Source organism: the organism of the source record quoted next, unplaced genomic scaffold, assembly GCF_019419815.1.
Source record: "Pyrus x bretschneideri cultivar Hongxiangsu unplaced genomic scaffold, Pyrus_bretschneideri_v1 Contig11, whole genome shotgun sequence".
Lineage (NCBI taxonomy): Eukaryota > Viridiplantae > Streptophyta > Magnoliopsida > Rosales > Rosaceae > Pyrus > Pyrus x bretschneideri.
The window spans coordinates 7,654,571-7,668,973 of NW_025999402.1; the positions used below are offsets into that span (position 1 = coordinate 7,654,571).

General features: G+C 38.2%; 1 protein-coding gene and 1 pseudogene across 2 annotated transcripts; one reads left to right on the top strand and one right to left on the bottom strand.

The window, feature by feature from the left end:
- The first annotated feature begins 2,090 nt into the window (after positions 1-2,090).
- On the top strand, positions 2,091-3,049 carry LOC125473821 (annotated as a pseudogene).
- A 208-nt stretch (positions 3,050-3,257) lies between these two features.
- On the bottom strand, positions 3,258-10,097 carry LOC125473820 (serine/threonine-protein kinase EDR1-like). 2 transcript variants are annotated; one of them, XM_048577137.1, is made up of 13 exons: positions 9,318-10,097; positions 8,194-8,616; positions 7,603-7,706; positions 6,113-7,203; positions 5,951-5,991; positions 5,146-5,232; positions 4,755-4,855; positions 4,575-4,653; positions 4,399-4,497; positions 4,211-4,279; positions 4,067-4,116; positions 3,781-3,957; positions 3,258-3,688 (listed from the first exon to the last, which is right to left on the bottom strand). In XM_048577137.1, the coding sequence occupies exons 1-13, from the start codon at positions 9,756-9,758 to the stop codon at positions 3,553-3,555; spliced, it is 2,898 nt and encodes a 965-aa protein (XP_048433094.1). In that variant the 5' UTR covers positions 9,759-10,097; the 3' UTR covers positions 3,258-3,552. The 2 variants fall into 2 exon arrangements, with proteins under 2 accessions (XP_048433094.1, XP_048433095.1); XM_048577138.1 differs by having other exon boundaries at positions 5,164-5,232; positions 9,318-10,096.
- Between the last annotated feature and the right edge of the window lie 4,306 nt (positions 10,098-14,403).

Genomic DNA, 14,403 nt, shown 5'->3' on the forward strand with positions numbered 1-14,403 from the left:
AGAACTGCTGGTGGGGCTGTGCCCATTCTCCTTCATCTCCCACTTTAAAACCTGAATAAGAAATCTCGGAATTCACCCTACATGTCGATGAAAAAATGGGATTCGAGAGGCTGGCGGGTAATTATTTCTGGGGCCATGAACACCTTGAATGGGGAAAGAAAATAATCAATCAGATGATTGTACAATGAAAATAATTAATATATACGATGGAGAACGACCCAGTATGGGATGGAGGATGTAGCATAGGCACAGATCGAACAGGAATGGGGGGTTGAATTCTGGGGCCATGAACACCATGAAAAGGGAAAAATAATTAATAGATACACATGTGATACTTAGCTATAAGAAGGAGCAAGTAAAAGGGAGTGACATCAAATGGAGAAATTGTTAATTACCATAAAATCACTCTTTAAATTGAATTAATATATTAATCTTGTTCAACTCAGTATATGGACCATCTGATTCATCACAAATCCTCGATTAATGAAACCTTTACGAGAGGATCGCTTGTGCACACACAACAATTGTTATAGACATGATGGATCTTTGACTAGATGGTTCTTACATTATTGGTCCCCTATTTTTCCCAATGAAATTAAGCACTGGTTTTTGGAGTTCTGGTACTAATTGCTACTTATGGAAGAGTTTTGAGAGAGAGAGAGGTTTGAGGTAAGGAAAGAAAATGGGGGAGAAGTGAATGAGCTGATTTCGAGAGTGAGGATAGAGAGGAAGCGTAATGGCGAGTTTGCATGGGGAAGGGGCAGACAAGCGGACCATGAACACCATGGAATAGTTACAGGCTTACGACTGCATGCGTGACAGCTATATTAACTCCACCTCCTCTTTTGGTTGTGAGATTGAAAAGCTCTAACCCAATACATGTTCTTTTAAGTAACAAAATAAATGTGTGCCATACAGATCTATACTGTATCCACTATATGACCCATATCCATTATTGTAGGGTTTTATTATGTTCAATAAAAGTTTAGAGGGAGGGAGGGAGGTTATGGACCATCTAGCCCATCTGATATATGATGGATATGTACCATCTATCCTCACAATTTAGATCCGGATGGAATCTAAATCATTAATCGTGTGCAACTCAGTTTATAGATTATCTAATTCATCACAACTCCTCGATTAATGAAACCTTTACGAGAGGATTGCTTATGCACATACAACAATTGTTATAGACATGATGGATCTCTAACAAGATGGTTCTTACATTATTGGTCCTCTATTTTTCCCAATGAAATTAAGCACTGATTTTTGGAGTTTTGGTACTAATAGCTACTTATGATCGATGGTCTAAACCCCTTCTCCTCTACTTTTGAAGAGATTCTCTTATATTATTAATTCGTTACGTGACAATCAGACTAAATTTATTTAAACATGTGAAAAATATTTATTTGATGATGTATGTTACTGAAATTAAATTTTGGTTGCATAAAAAAACAGATTTCTCCTCTTTCTCTCACATGCGTAGTCATTAGCAAGCATCTAAGAAAGTGAATAAAAACAAATGTTTATTAGAAATTACAGTCTTAGAGGATTAAATTATTTTCCTAACTAAAATTGTTTTTCCAATTGAAGTTTTTTAGTGGAGAAGGATTTATAACCAGATTCTAATTGGAATTATTATTTCAAATTTTCAAGGGGATATTGCACTAGTTTCTTAAGAGGAGCAAACAATAAGTTGTATACCTCTTAAAAAGTTAGAGTAATAGAATTCTGTGAGGGCAGAGTGTGCAAGAGAAAAGAAAAGAGATAATAGTATAATATTTCCTATTATGACAGGTTTTTTTTTCAGTCTTAATACTAGAGACTTAGCGATATTAGTCGTTGCGCTCATTATTGTTATAGTGAAAGATTATTGCTCTTACTCCGTGGATGTAGTCACATAGCCAAACCACTTAAATTTTTTGTGTTATTTATCTTAATTATTTATTTCTGGTTTCTAAATTTGTTTTAATTTTCTTATTCTTAAACGCAATATTCACAACATCTTTCTCCCACGATATCTTAATTTTGATATGATCTTCTTTTCTCCAATCAACATTGGATTTCACCTAATGCTGTTTAAATAAGATAAGCTAATAGCCGAATAACTTGTTTTTATTAATATAGTAAGACTTTGTAGCAACTACATTAATTTACTAAACATAAAGTTAACATCCAAAGTCTTTCATGATGTTAAATAAGATTATACAAATCCAATCCATAAGAGCTAGTTTTTGCCATTGCCATTAGAACTACTTGTCATGGACTCAAAATTGATCGCTCTCCGGCCATTCAAGCTATCCGACGCCGATGATCTCATGTCATACGCCGGCGGCCGGCGATGATCAAGTGACGCAATCCCTCCGATGGAAGACGTTGACAACCAAAGACGAAGCGTTGACTTTCATCAAGGATGTTTGCATCCCCCACCCGTGGCGCCGGTCAATATGCATCGACGACCGTTCGATCGGATTCGTAACCGTTTTTCCAGGATCAGATGATGACAGGCATAAGGCAGATTTAGGGTATGCCATAGCTGCAAAGTATTGGGGCCAAGGGATAACCACCAAAGCAGTTGAGGTTGCCATCTCTCAAGTTTTCAAGGACTTCCCTAATTTGGTCAGGTTGCAAGCTTTTGCTGACTTGGAGAACAAGGCATCTCAGAGGGTTTTGGAGAAAGCTGGGTTCCAAAAGGAGGGTGTGTTGAGGAGATATGGATATCTCAAGGGAAATATAAAAGATTTGGTAAGTTATAGTTTGCTATCAACAGATTAACCCTATAGGGGGATTTCTTTAGGTTGTGTGCTTCACAAACCTTTTCAATAACAAAGAATTTGCATGTAAGATCGTGACTGGTTGTATCTTGGTTCTGATTTCTCTATTTTCTTTTGTTTTTTTTTTTAAATACTGAGACGGGCTCTTTTCCTACCCGTATAGAATAGAACATTGGTGAACCAAATCTTCTTCATGTAAAACTCGACCCTGAGTTGAATTGATCATGTCATGTGCAACGTTTATCAATGATGGTTCATTAATGTCCATTGATTTAGATTCTTTCCTCCTTCCCAACTACAAATAAAATCGAGAGGAGCCCGAAAGCCCCCAACTAGTAAGTCAATCACGCACTTTTATGCAACTTCAGCAAATTCTTGAGCGTAACCGGATATCTCTCTCCATATGTATTGTATGACAAATTTTTAGGCGTCCATGCACGAGAAAGATATAAATGAGTGAGTTTGATGGGAATAAAAAGGAGAGATTATAACACAAATTTTTGTATTAATTTAAAATTTTCGTAACCACAATTTTCTGCTTTTCTTGGCGGAGGTATTAACACATAAATTACAACTCCAGCATTCTTTGAGGACTAATTATTTCTATGAACACGGTACAAAAAGGACTCCCTTCTGCAATGCAATACAAATATTTTACAATTCTTCTTCTTCCTACTTTCTCACTCTTTTCTTTTCTGTTTATCGTTTGAGATTTCGCAACTTAGAAAGCAAAGAAGCGGAATGTCTTCCTATTCACAAACGAGAGAACGAGGTTTCTTCAAGGTGTAGAATTTACTGAGATTTCTTGACGGAGAGGTGAGCTCGGGTGGTCCAGATTCGACGGAATGACAAGCCGCTGCAAGGGCTTGAGAGCTACCGTGAGTTCTGAGAACGAGGGGCGCAAGTTTGGTTCGCTACTCAAACAGAAAGAACCACCAATTAAACCAAATTCAACAAGTAATGACATTTCAAATATGCATATGTTTCAAAATTTCGTGCAACTTACGTCTGCCAACATTCCCAAATTATCCTTGCAACAAGGGGATCAAGTTCCTTGGGGATCTCAAGGCGACGATTCTGGAAACCCACTGCACCAACGACCTGCATTGGGTTCATGCCACTCCAAGGCAATTTTAGAGTTGCAAGCTCCCACAAAATGACTCCAAAGCTAAATACGTCACACCTGTATATTTAACAAAAGATAAACATTATTGTCCTTTTTGATAATCGAGATATAAATAACCCAAAGCTGTACGAAAAGAACCAGAAATATAATAGCAAGAGTTACTAACTTTTCATTTGAGTTTTCGTTGCGGAGAACTTCAGGTGACATCCACTCAGGCTAGGACATCGATGGAAATCGGACAAAAGAGAAAAAAGTGTCATAGTTAGAGTCAAGATTTACGGTCATATCAGCAATTATCGCAGATTCTCACCGTTCCAGCAGTTGATTTGGACGACAAGAAAGTGTTGTGTTTCAAGCGCGACAATCCAAAATCACCAACCTGCACAATTGAACTCCAGTCTCGTACAATTATACCATAACTAACAACTAATCAAATGGAAATCGAATCGCATTATACACAAGAAACAAGAGAAACAACATTTAAAAGAAATTTGATACCTTCACATTCCAGTTCTTATCAACCAGCAGATTTGGAGACTTCAAATCCCGGTGGACAATCGTCGGTGTACTGGCATGCAAGCAATTCATACCCCTTGCCTGCAAAATAGATAGAGGTCTGAGAAAGTGGATATGGCTGTATCATGCTCAAGAAGACAGGTAAGACTAACTCATACCACATCAAGAGCCATCTTTATTCTACGTTTCTCATCAATTTGACAATGAGGACGATGGATAATCCGATATAGACTTCCCCTGGGAAAATAAAGCACAAGTAGACCAATTACAACGGAAAGATGACAAATAAAATGTATACATGTCCAAAATCATTTGATAATCAAGGTGCAGAATTATACCTTGGAAGGAACTCTGTAATGATAGAGAGGTTTGGAGGACGTGTAACAGCCCCCATGAAAAGCACAATGTTTGGATGACGCAATCTCCGCATTATTCGTACCTTACATTGCAAAGCAAAGATCAAAGAAACAGGTTCAGTGGTTTTGGATCAATATGATATAACAGCCACGCAACCAGGCATGTGATGATCCATAAATGACTGGTTTACAGTTTGGGGTTAAGGTCGAAACGTTCTACCATTGTCAACTATATGCATTTAAAACCAGCAGCTGAGAGGTTATAAGTTTATTTTCTTAAGGAAACACAATAATTATTCAGGTTGTAAGTTTATTTTCTTTTTCTTCCTTTCCTCAAAGTCTTGGAAACTAAAAAGTACAGCACTGTGCATACAAGGGACAAGAAAGTTACTTCTCTTTTGAACTCAGCCAAAGCAGCACCCGAGAAGTCCTGATCTAGGAACTTCTTCACCGCAACTTCCTGTAAGTCAACAACAATTCACCAGCCAAACACCAGTTGGTTTTAATCCCCGTGAAATTAAATTAAAAACAGTTTCAAGCCTCTGGCAAAGAATTAAGAAGATGAATAGTTCCAGGCAGTAATGAAAAAAAAGCAAAATTCACCATGAAAAAATGATAATGGAGTAACAATTACCACAAACTACAAATCTTAGCTAACTTCAAAGGAGAGAAAAATAGTCTTGAACATATGCAATATCATTGTCAATCAAGAATCCTCAACCAAACACTTCCTAAACCTGCTTCCCAGTAAACAGAGAAGCAATTTTGGCTCATTCTGTAGTTGGTCAGCAACTGGCAACGATAATTGATAGAAAAAAATGTGACTTTTCAATGCTTTAAAAGCCACCGTACATTTGATGGTGCTAATTTACATGTGAATTTATCAGTTACTGGCATAAAAAAGAATGAACTAACTATAAACAATTTAGCATTGCCAGTCACCTAAGCAAATCAGCAAAAAATTAAGTTGAAAAGAAAAGATACTTAAAATGTGAAATGCCCAAGGAGAACAAGGGAAGGAAAACAAAATACGGGTCTGACTTCTGAGATAGGAAAGAATGAGAATATGTGATAGAGGCATCCATGAAATAAATATAAGAATGAAAATCAAATAAAACATAACAATAGCTGCAGCATATGACGTAAGGAAGAGCATATCGTGTTTATATAAAACTCACCGTGCCATGCCAATCAGCATGGTATACCTCTCCATATGAACCTAATCAAGAACAAGAAGAAGAATTAGACAGCCCCCAGGAAAGATCAGTTTTTCCTCTATGACGAACGAACATTGGCAGTTTGCCAAAATATGACAACTTTGATCAGGTATGGAACATTACCTAGTCCAATCCTTTCTCCAATAACCAGGTCTTCCCATGGAATTTCACATTCACCTACGTCAACATCCTCAAATGATGAGCTAGAATGATATTCAACCCTGCTTGAAATGGAATCAAATGACGAGTTACAACTTTCTGGATCCTTCAGTTTCAAATTGGATTCCATAAATCTGTCATGCGTTAACTTTCTAGGATCATGGGAACCAATTTCATTGTTCTGATACGTAGCATCTACTGTGTTGTTCTGTAAATAGTTCGGAGCCCTGGGTTGTTCCCCCTTAAAACTTTTGGCATCGCCATCTCTATCAAACATATTTGAATGAGCAGTTGATCCGAAACCACCAGGATTGATCTGTTCAGCAACAGTAGAGCTGGTCGAAGCTGAAGATGATGAATTGTAACCATTAGGCGCACGATTACTTTTTGGGAAGATGCCATCATACTCCTTTCTTTTAGGGACTTCATTGAAAGCATATTTAATTTTCCACATCAATGATGCAGGAGGTCGACCAGAAGCAAGATTATTTTGTTTTTTCTGAAGCTCTTCAACTTTATTCTCCGCCGGTTTGTTATACATAGAAGCTTTCCCAGGTCCTTTTATTTGGAATGGGTTAAGATCAGCAAAAAGGTTCTTTGGGTCCTCAGAGTTGTTTTGAGTATATGGAACTACATTTACATTCATCCTCATACCACCATCACCTGCATGAGCCCCACGATTCCCTCTGTTGTACTTTGAATTTTCGAAGGCTGATGAGGAAAGCTGATCTAACTGAGTTGTTCTATTCGGTATTCCAGACGAACCAACTCCACTGTCACTACTTGCACCTGAGAATGTTGGAAATGATTCTCCTTTCTCTGAACTTGGTCTTCTCTCCAGACCTGAACTACTTTCAACTGCTGAGTTTTGGCTGCTTCCCTCTCCATGTAATGGCTTTGGTCCTAGGTAAGCGATATCTGTGTCGATATAAGAATGTAAAGTAGGAAGTTTGTTCAAGTTTGGATTATACGGCTTAAAGGTAGTGTCCTTTGAACTTTGGATGTCAGTTGGTACGAGTGTTCCAGGATCAGCCATCAGATCCACCAAAAACTCCCTGAAGACAAACTATAAATTAAATCTATGTAGAAAGGTATAAACAGATCAAGTTGAGAAGTTGTAAAAATTCAAAGAAGACTGCTGCTCAACTTTAAGGACAAAAGAAATCTAATGATATACTACATTCTAAATACATAGATGACAAAATCTCCAATGTTACTGCACATTATGAAGCTATTATGTGGCTAGAAGTTGTCATTAATTAGTCAAAACTTATAATGTTTTAGAAATTGGTAAAAGTTTTGGAATAAAACCGAACTCACAGAGCAGAATAATATCTTTTTCGTAGGCTTTGCATGTACAGCCCAGCCCAGAATAATATAAGTGAAACCCCAAAACATTATACAAAAAGTATCAACGATTTAACCACAAAAACCTGCAAAAAGCAAGCCACTACCTGTCATCCTCCAACTTTATTACATTAACTGCACCGTCCTCAGCACCAGTGTAATGAACTCCCTTAAGCAGTCTACAGGGCATCTCGATATTGTCAGCTAGTACCTACATCCGAGGATACAGATAAATATACAAGATGTAGCCTCAACTTTTATTACTAGAAATTTGTAATGGTAAAATCATTAATTAAGTCCGATACAGTTCCTCTTATATTTAAATGTCATAAAGCAGAGAAATACTGATACAAGCAAAAAAACTTGTGTTATGTCAGCAAACCAAAAAGCTTCCAGTGGTCACTAACAATTTAAATTAGAAGACCCATTCATAGCATGGCTAATGTATTAAATCCAAAACATAAAATTTTAAGAGAATAAGAGAAGTTGGTTACATACATCCGAGGTGAGATGAAAATTCAAATTAGAGAAGCTAGACTTATATATTTTCTGGAAGGACAAAACAAACATCACTCTTTTAATATCAAGAGTACTGAAAATAACAAAGCCTCCATAATATAGAACACAGCTAGCTATACTAATCGTAGAAATACTTTTGCCTAAAAGTCCTAATAACTGATGATAATCTGAAAGCTAACCTTGAAAAGCAAAGCACGATGTCGGGAGAGACCAATAGTTATGGATCCAATAGGCAGTACACTAGTTTGCATTGATGTCCTCAACTCTGTGTTTATTTCCATCCATCTCGCTAATACGACATTTGCATCCTTTACAGGCCCACCCATTCGTTCGCTAACGAGTTCAGCAAGCCTCTGAACTAAAAGACCAACATTGGTGACAGGACAGTCTAAAGCAATACACTGTGCAATTTGCACCAACTCTTCCAAGACAGGATCAACTTTTCGATTTACTACTGAAACTTCAAATCCAGAACTCCCAAGGTTTGCTTCAAGATTTGTGAGAGATGGCATTTTTCCTTGAATTGCTGAATCTGGGGAAAGTCCATATACATCATAAAATCCATCAACCACTTTCTCCTCATAGTCTAGCGCATTGAACTCCTGGTATGAACAAGAGAATCCAATCCAAATCACATGAGTTAAAAAGTAAAGCAATGTCTCTTGATAGTGGTATATACAAGCAAATAATCAAGAAAGTGTGTATTTGTTCTAATTCAATATATGAAGGTTCATGAAAGATACTACATTTTTTCCTGATTGATGAAATCTACTCCCAACCACTAATGGAGGATTTTCCTATTTGACACTGAATAAGTGAGAAAGCCAGAGTAGGCTAAAAAAACTGAGCTCAGCTACACTTCCGCCATGCCTTAAACTACTCTGCATTCCAACTTGTATCCAAATTTTAGCAGTGAGTGTATTCCAAAGTTTTAAACTGATCAAAAGAAAATTCACAGGTCATTTCGAAAACTATTAAAACTGCGGGAATTACAGACCATAAGTTCATACAGCGGGGAATTCACTACCACGCTACTAGCAGGATTCTGATAGTTCTCAAAAGACCAGATCTTTCCCTTACTTAAAAATGAATTAAGCAAATTCCGAACAGTCAACCTTACAACGACAACGGTCAAACTTAATTAACAGTAAAATCTTTGCTAATACCAAATCAAACGCATGTTTTAACACAATTAACAATCAATTCATGCTCCTACACTACAATTACTACCAATTTAAGCTCATACACCAAAATTGACTACAAAAATGACTGAATTCGAACATAAAAACTTCACCAAACTCACCCAATAGTGCCGCGACAAGGTCTCTGCCGCCGCCTCGACCTTATCTCTCGAAGACTGGATCCGATTGCCGCCCAAGCTCAGCAGCGTCGCCGCCCGGATCTGATCATTCTCCGGATCATCCGGATAGTCCGAATTCGAAGCGCTGATCGCTAAGGCGAGCTGAACCTGAAACTCCTCTTCCGACATCATATAGTCCGGTCGGTTCACAGTCGTCGTCGACTCCACAGTGCCACCTCCCCCAGCGGGCACGGTCGCCTCCGGCGTCGGCGAAGACGACGAAGGACTCGCCGGAGCATTCCCTGACGTCTGACCGGACACCGTATGGTGATCGGAAGCGAGCGACGGTGAGGCCACGGTGGATGGGGAAGCCGCCGCGGCCTCGTTCGATCGGGTTGGGTCGTGGTTGCTTCCTATGTGAAGCTTCTTGAAAATGTGCTTCATCGCCTTATCTCGCTTCCTCTCTCTTCTTTCTTTCTCTACTTTCTCCGCCAGCTTGAAAAATTCTGGGAATTCCTCTCACTTTCCCTCACTTTCTCGGTCGATTTTTTCCCTCGGGTTGTCCGGTGGAAGGCGGGAGTTCTCAGCGGAGGGAAAACTTAGCGCTGTGGGTATATTGCGTTGGCCGGTTATTTAGCGGGCGCGGTCTTTGTGGAAATTACGGGATTGACCCGCGGGGATTAGTAAACGATCCAATGTGAACGGGGCACGGTGACGGCAATGGCATTTCTGTGAAATGAATTATGACCTACGCGGCGTTGACGTCCACTCGCAGAGAGGGAGAGGTGCTTTAGGAGTATTTTATTTAGAAAAGAGTAATGTTTGTTTTTGGGTTGTTTCATTAACATCCCATATATATTGTTGAATACATTTCATATTTATTTTTTTTTAATTAAAATTTATCTTAATACACCCCACTTTACTTCTAATAATATACTCACACACTACACTCTCAACGTAAACTTCAAATTTTAAACAGACAATCCACACTGTTCTGCGCATAATTCAAACAATTATCCTAGATATGGCGATCCTTTTGGGTCCCGCATGCACAGTGGAGCTCCTCATTCCTTTCTCAGTCAATACAAGCAACCGTCGCTTCCATACTTTTCTGGACATTATGCTGAAAACAATCCTTATCAATATGGGCCTTACCCACTACTTGCCTTTGCTTCTATTGCTATGACAAACACCTGCATGGTTCAGCGCAACACGAGATGGTCAAGTGACCTTAATCCCTAAATTGGAAGCTTTGTTCATTCCCATCCAGATAGGGTGGTGTTAACCGGTGGTGGCCGACCATATCTTCCATTTTCTGATGGTGCTCCATTTGTATATTTAATTAGGTCAAAATTGTCATTGCATATTAGGACTTACAAGTTATTTAAAATGTAGGGCGTATTCAACATTGTTTGGGGTGCTAATAAAAAAATCCTTGTTTTTTTTTATTGTCGAACGATATATTTTGTTTGATTAGATGTTAAATTAACCACATACAGAATTTGAACTCACGCGATCATGCAAGGCCCAACACATTTCCACTATTGTGGTAAAGGGTAAAGGGCCACTTGCAGAAAAGAGTAATGTTAGAAAGACTATACATTTAATTAATAATTTAATCGCTAATAACTATGTCACATTTTTCATACCATATTTATATCATTTCAATAAAAGTCACGTGTGTTCGTGGGGTAGGTACAAATATGATATAAAAATATTGTAAGTGGAATTCACTAAAAAATTGGTCTTTCTAATGAATGAGGATCCTTTTTGGATCCTCCAATCACGTTTGTTCATCGTACATTGTGAGGTCAGAAAGCATTGCAAATTTTTTATTTAAAATTGAATATAAACAGTACTTGACGAAAAATGACCACACGATGTACGATAAACGAACATGATTGGAAGATCCCCGGAATCCTCACCAAGATGATCTTCATTCCTTTCTAACGTCACAACTATGAATATAGCTTGCCAACCAGTTGGTGAGCACAAAATCGAACAAATCTCATATGAAATCCAACGAAGCTGGGAGCAAAATCTAAGGCCATCTTGTACCGAATGAGTGCCAAAGGGCTCCTTTTAGCCCTATAGCTCTACAAGAAATTATATTTTAATGAACAATGCTATGCCATATTTTATACCATCTCCAACTGAGGGGGCCAAAGGGCCATAGGCCAAACATAGACCCTTTGACAAAAAACCATATCTAACCAAGAGGGCCAAAGGGTCATAGGCCAAACCTAGCATTTTGACAAAAAATCATCTCCAACTGCGAGGGCTAAAAGACCATAGGCCAAACATAATTTATTATTTTAATTAAATTAAACTAACATATTAAAATAAGGTTTTTGACATATTTTGAGTGACACTTGTCGCCAAATAAATAAACCTCCAGATTTCTTATATTTATATAATCTCAATAATTTTTTGGACAGGATTTCGAGTAACACGTGTCGCTAACGTGAGTAACTCTCCAGATTTCTTATCTTTATGTAATCTCAATAATTTTTCAGATAAGATTTCGAGTGACATGTGTTGCTAAAGTGGGTAACTCTCCAAATTTCTTATCTTTATGTAATCTTAATAATTTTTCGGATTGAATTTTAAGTGTCACGTGTCGAGATGTAATTGGTTGTACAGATTTTAGATATGATTATTATCTACGTGACACTTCTTATCTTTAGCTTTCAATGTTGTAGGAATGGTGTAAGTATATATAGGAAAAAAATTCAAATTCCAACGGTAACCTGACAGCAACATGACGTTAGCTAGCCGTTGCTAGTTGGCGTCATGCTGCCGCCAGGTAGCCATTGACATTCAAATGGGCTAAGCTAAAAGGCTGGCAAAATGTCAAGTTTGACAATCTGGCGCTGGAAGGCTGGGCTGGGCTGGAGGGCGGGCTGGCTGGCTGGAAATGGCCAGCCTGTTGGATTGATTTAGGGGTTTGGGCATGGTGAGGCTCACAAGCGCTTTGACCTAGCCTTCAGTTGGAGACGATTTTCGTGTCATTTCGAGCTATTTCTAGCCCTATGACCCTTTGGCTGGATCGGTTGGAGATGGCCAAAGGGTGCTAGCGACGGCGATCGTCCTCTCAAATTTGTTTTAAGTTATCAGTGAGATGACTCAGAGAGAAAGAGAGGAGAGAGTACAAGAAAGAGAAATATAAGAGAGAGAAAGCTGAGGGATGATTCTAAATTTATTTATTTTTTGGATAAGGATGATTCTAATGCAAAAGGGAATTGTTATTAGCATCTTTTGGAAAAGGGAATTTATTTTTTGGAATTGTTATTACCACTCCAAAAATCACATTCTACACTCCAAACTTTCTATATTAAGAAAGAAAAATACACTTGTGAGGAGTGTAGAATGAGATTTTTGAAGTATCAATAACACTTCCCATCTAAAAACATTTTCTGTTTTGAGGAAGCAAGGTTTTTTCATGGATTAAATTTGGTTTGTAGCGTAGCACCTACGTTGTAATTAGTTTGGGAGTTCGAGCCGATGACAATTGTCGTCGTTGCATGGAGTGAATGTGCAGACGACGTGCTCTCCGTCGTTGTATCCACCGATTTGGACGAGGCTTCCGTCAAGGAGGATGGAGCCACTGACGGAGTTTGAACTTAGGCCGTCATGCAAGGGTTCAACATATTTTCACTATGTGGTAAGTATTGAGTGCCGTGCAGTCTACTTTGAGGACGGTGTCACTGGGGTCGCGGCAGCATTGGCTGCTGGGGAGGGAGATGTTGCAGCAGGGGCCGTGGTCAGTGCGGTCGGACATGATGACTTTGTTGGTACGTAGGAGTTGCATGTGCATGGCGGAGATGCCGACGGAGGAGTGGAGGTGCCATTGGAGAAGGAGGGTGGTTATCTTCGAGAGGGCTGGTGAAGTTTGCATCTAAAACGGTGGATGCGTTCAAAGAGTTGGAAGTGGAGCTCAAGAAGTATGATTACTTACTAGCTATAGGCACCAAACTTTCCAAGCTCAAATTGCGCGCTCTCTCATATTTTCCCCGCCATTGGAGAAAAACTTGTGTCCGATTGGTTCGTTTACGGCTTTAAACTTAGGGATGGGCAACGGTTATGACGGGGGTAACCGCAGTTATTTACTTATAACCGTTTATGTCTATACAGCATAACTGTTTACCCGTTGGGTAATTGCATAAACGGTTATACCCATACCCATAACCGTTTATAAACGGTTAACCATACCTATAACCGTGTACCCATTTAACTATAATCATTTACCCATTTAACCATAACCATTTACCGGTTTTTGAACCCGTTTATCATTTTTTTACCAATTTATCCCTTTTTTCACCTGTCTACATGTTTTTTTTTTAACAGCTTAAAATTACAAAAGAACAATTTGTCATAATTTTTATTTTCTAACAATTAAACACCATTATAAGTACATTTGAGCATGCATTTCCTTATTTTAATTATTTAAGTCCTCATACAATTCTAATAATTGAAATAATAGTTTATGAACGATATTTTTTTTACTACATCCAAGCAAGTCTTTAATTATGATCCATATGATTACAAAGTAAAGTTTCTAAAAAGAAAAAGTAATCATTATCTTGAATACCAGATAATTCAAAACTCCAAAATATTTCGAAACTAAATACTTTCGAACACAAATGCTTTCAGAAGAGGTTAGTTAATTATGTGGCTTTGTGCTTAGGTGTAATGTGTCCCTTAATTTACGTGACTTTATGGAGCAACTGCATGGAAAATATGTATACTGATATCAAAATGGGATTTGCTTGCACGATGTGGTCACGTCATGGGTACATAATCTTCTTGCTGTGATTTTGTTATCGGTCAAACTTTATGCTGTAATTTAAAAATATTGAATCGCATGAATGTTCACACGCAAAAGTATTCATCCTTTATTAAATTAAATGGAGGGAGAGATGAACGGGTCCAGGACGTTTGAGATTGAAAATTTAGGGTTTTTAATATTTTTTTTAAAATTTTACATATATTAAATTAAATAGGTAAATGGATACCCGTTACAACTGCAGGTGATACCCATAACCGATGGATAACCGTTATAACTGCAAGTAATACCCATAACCGCCCA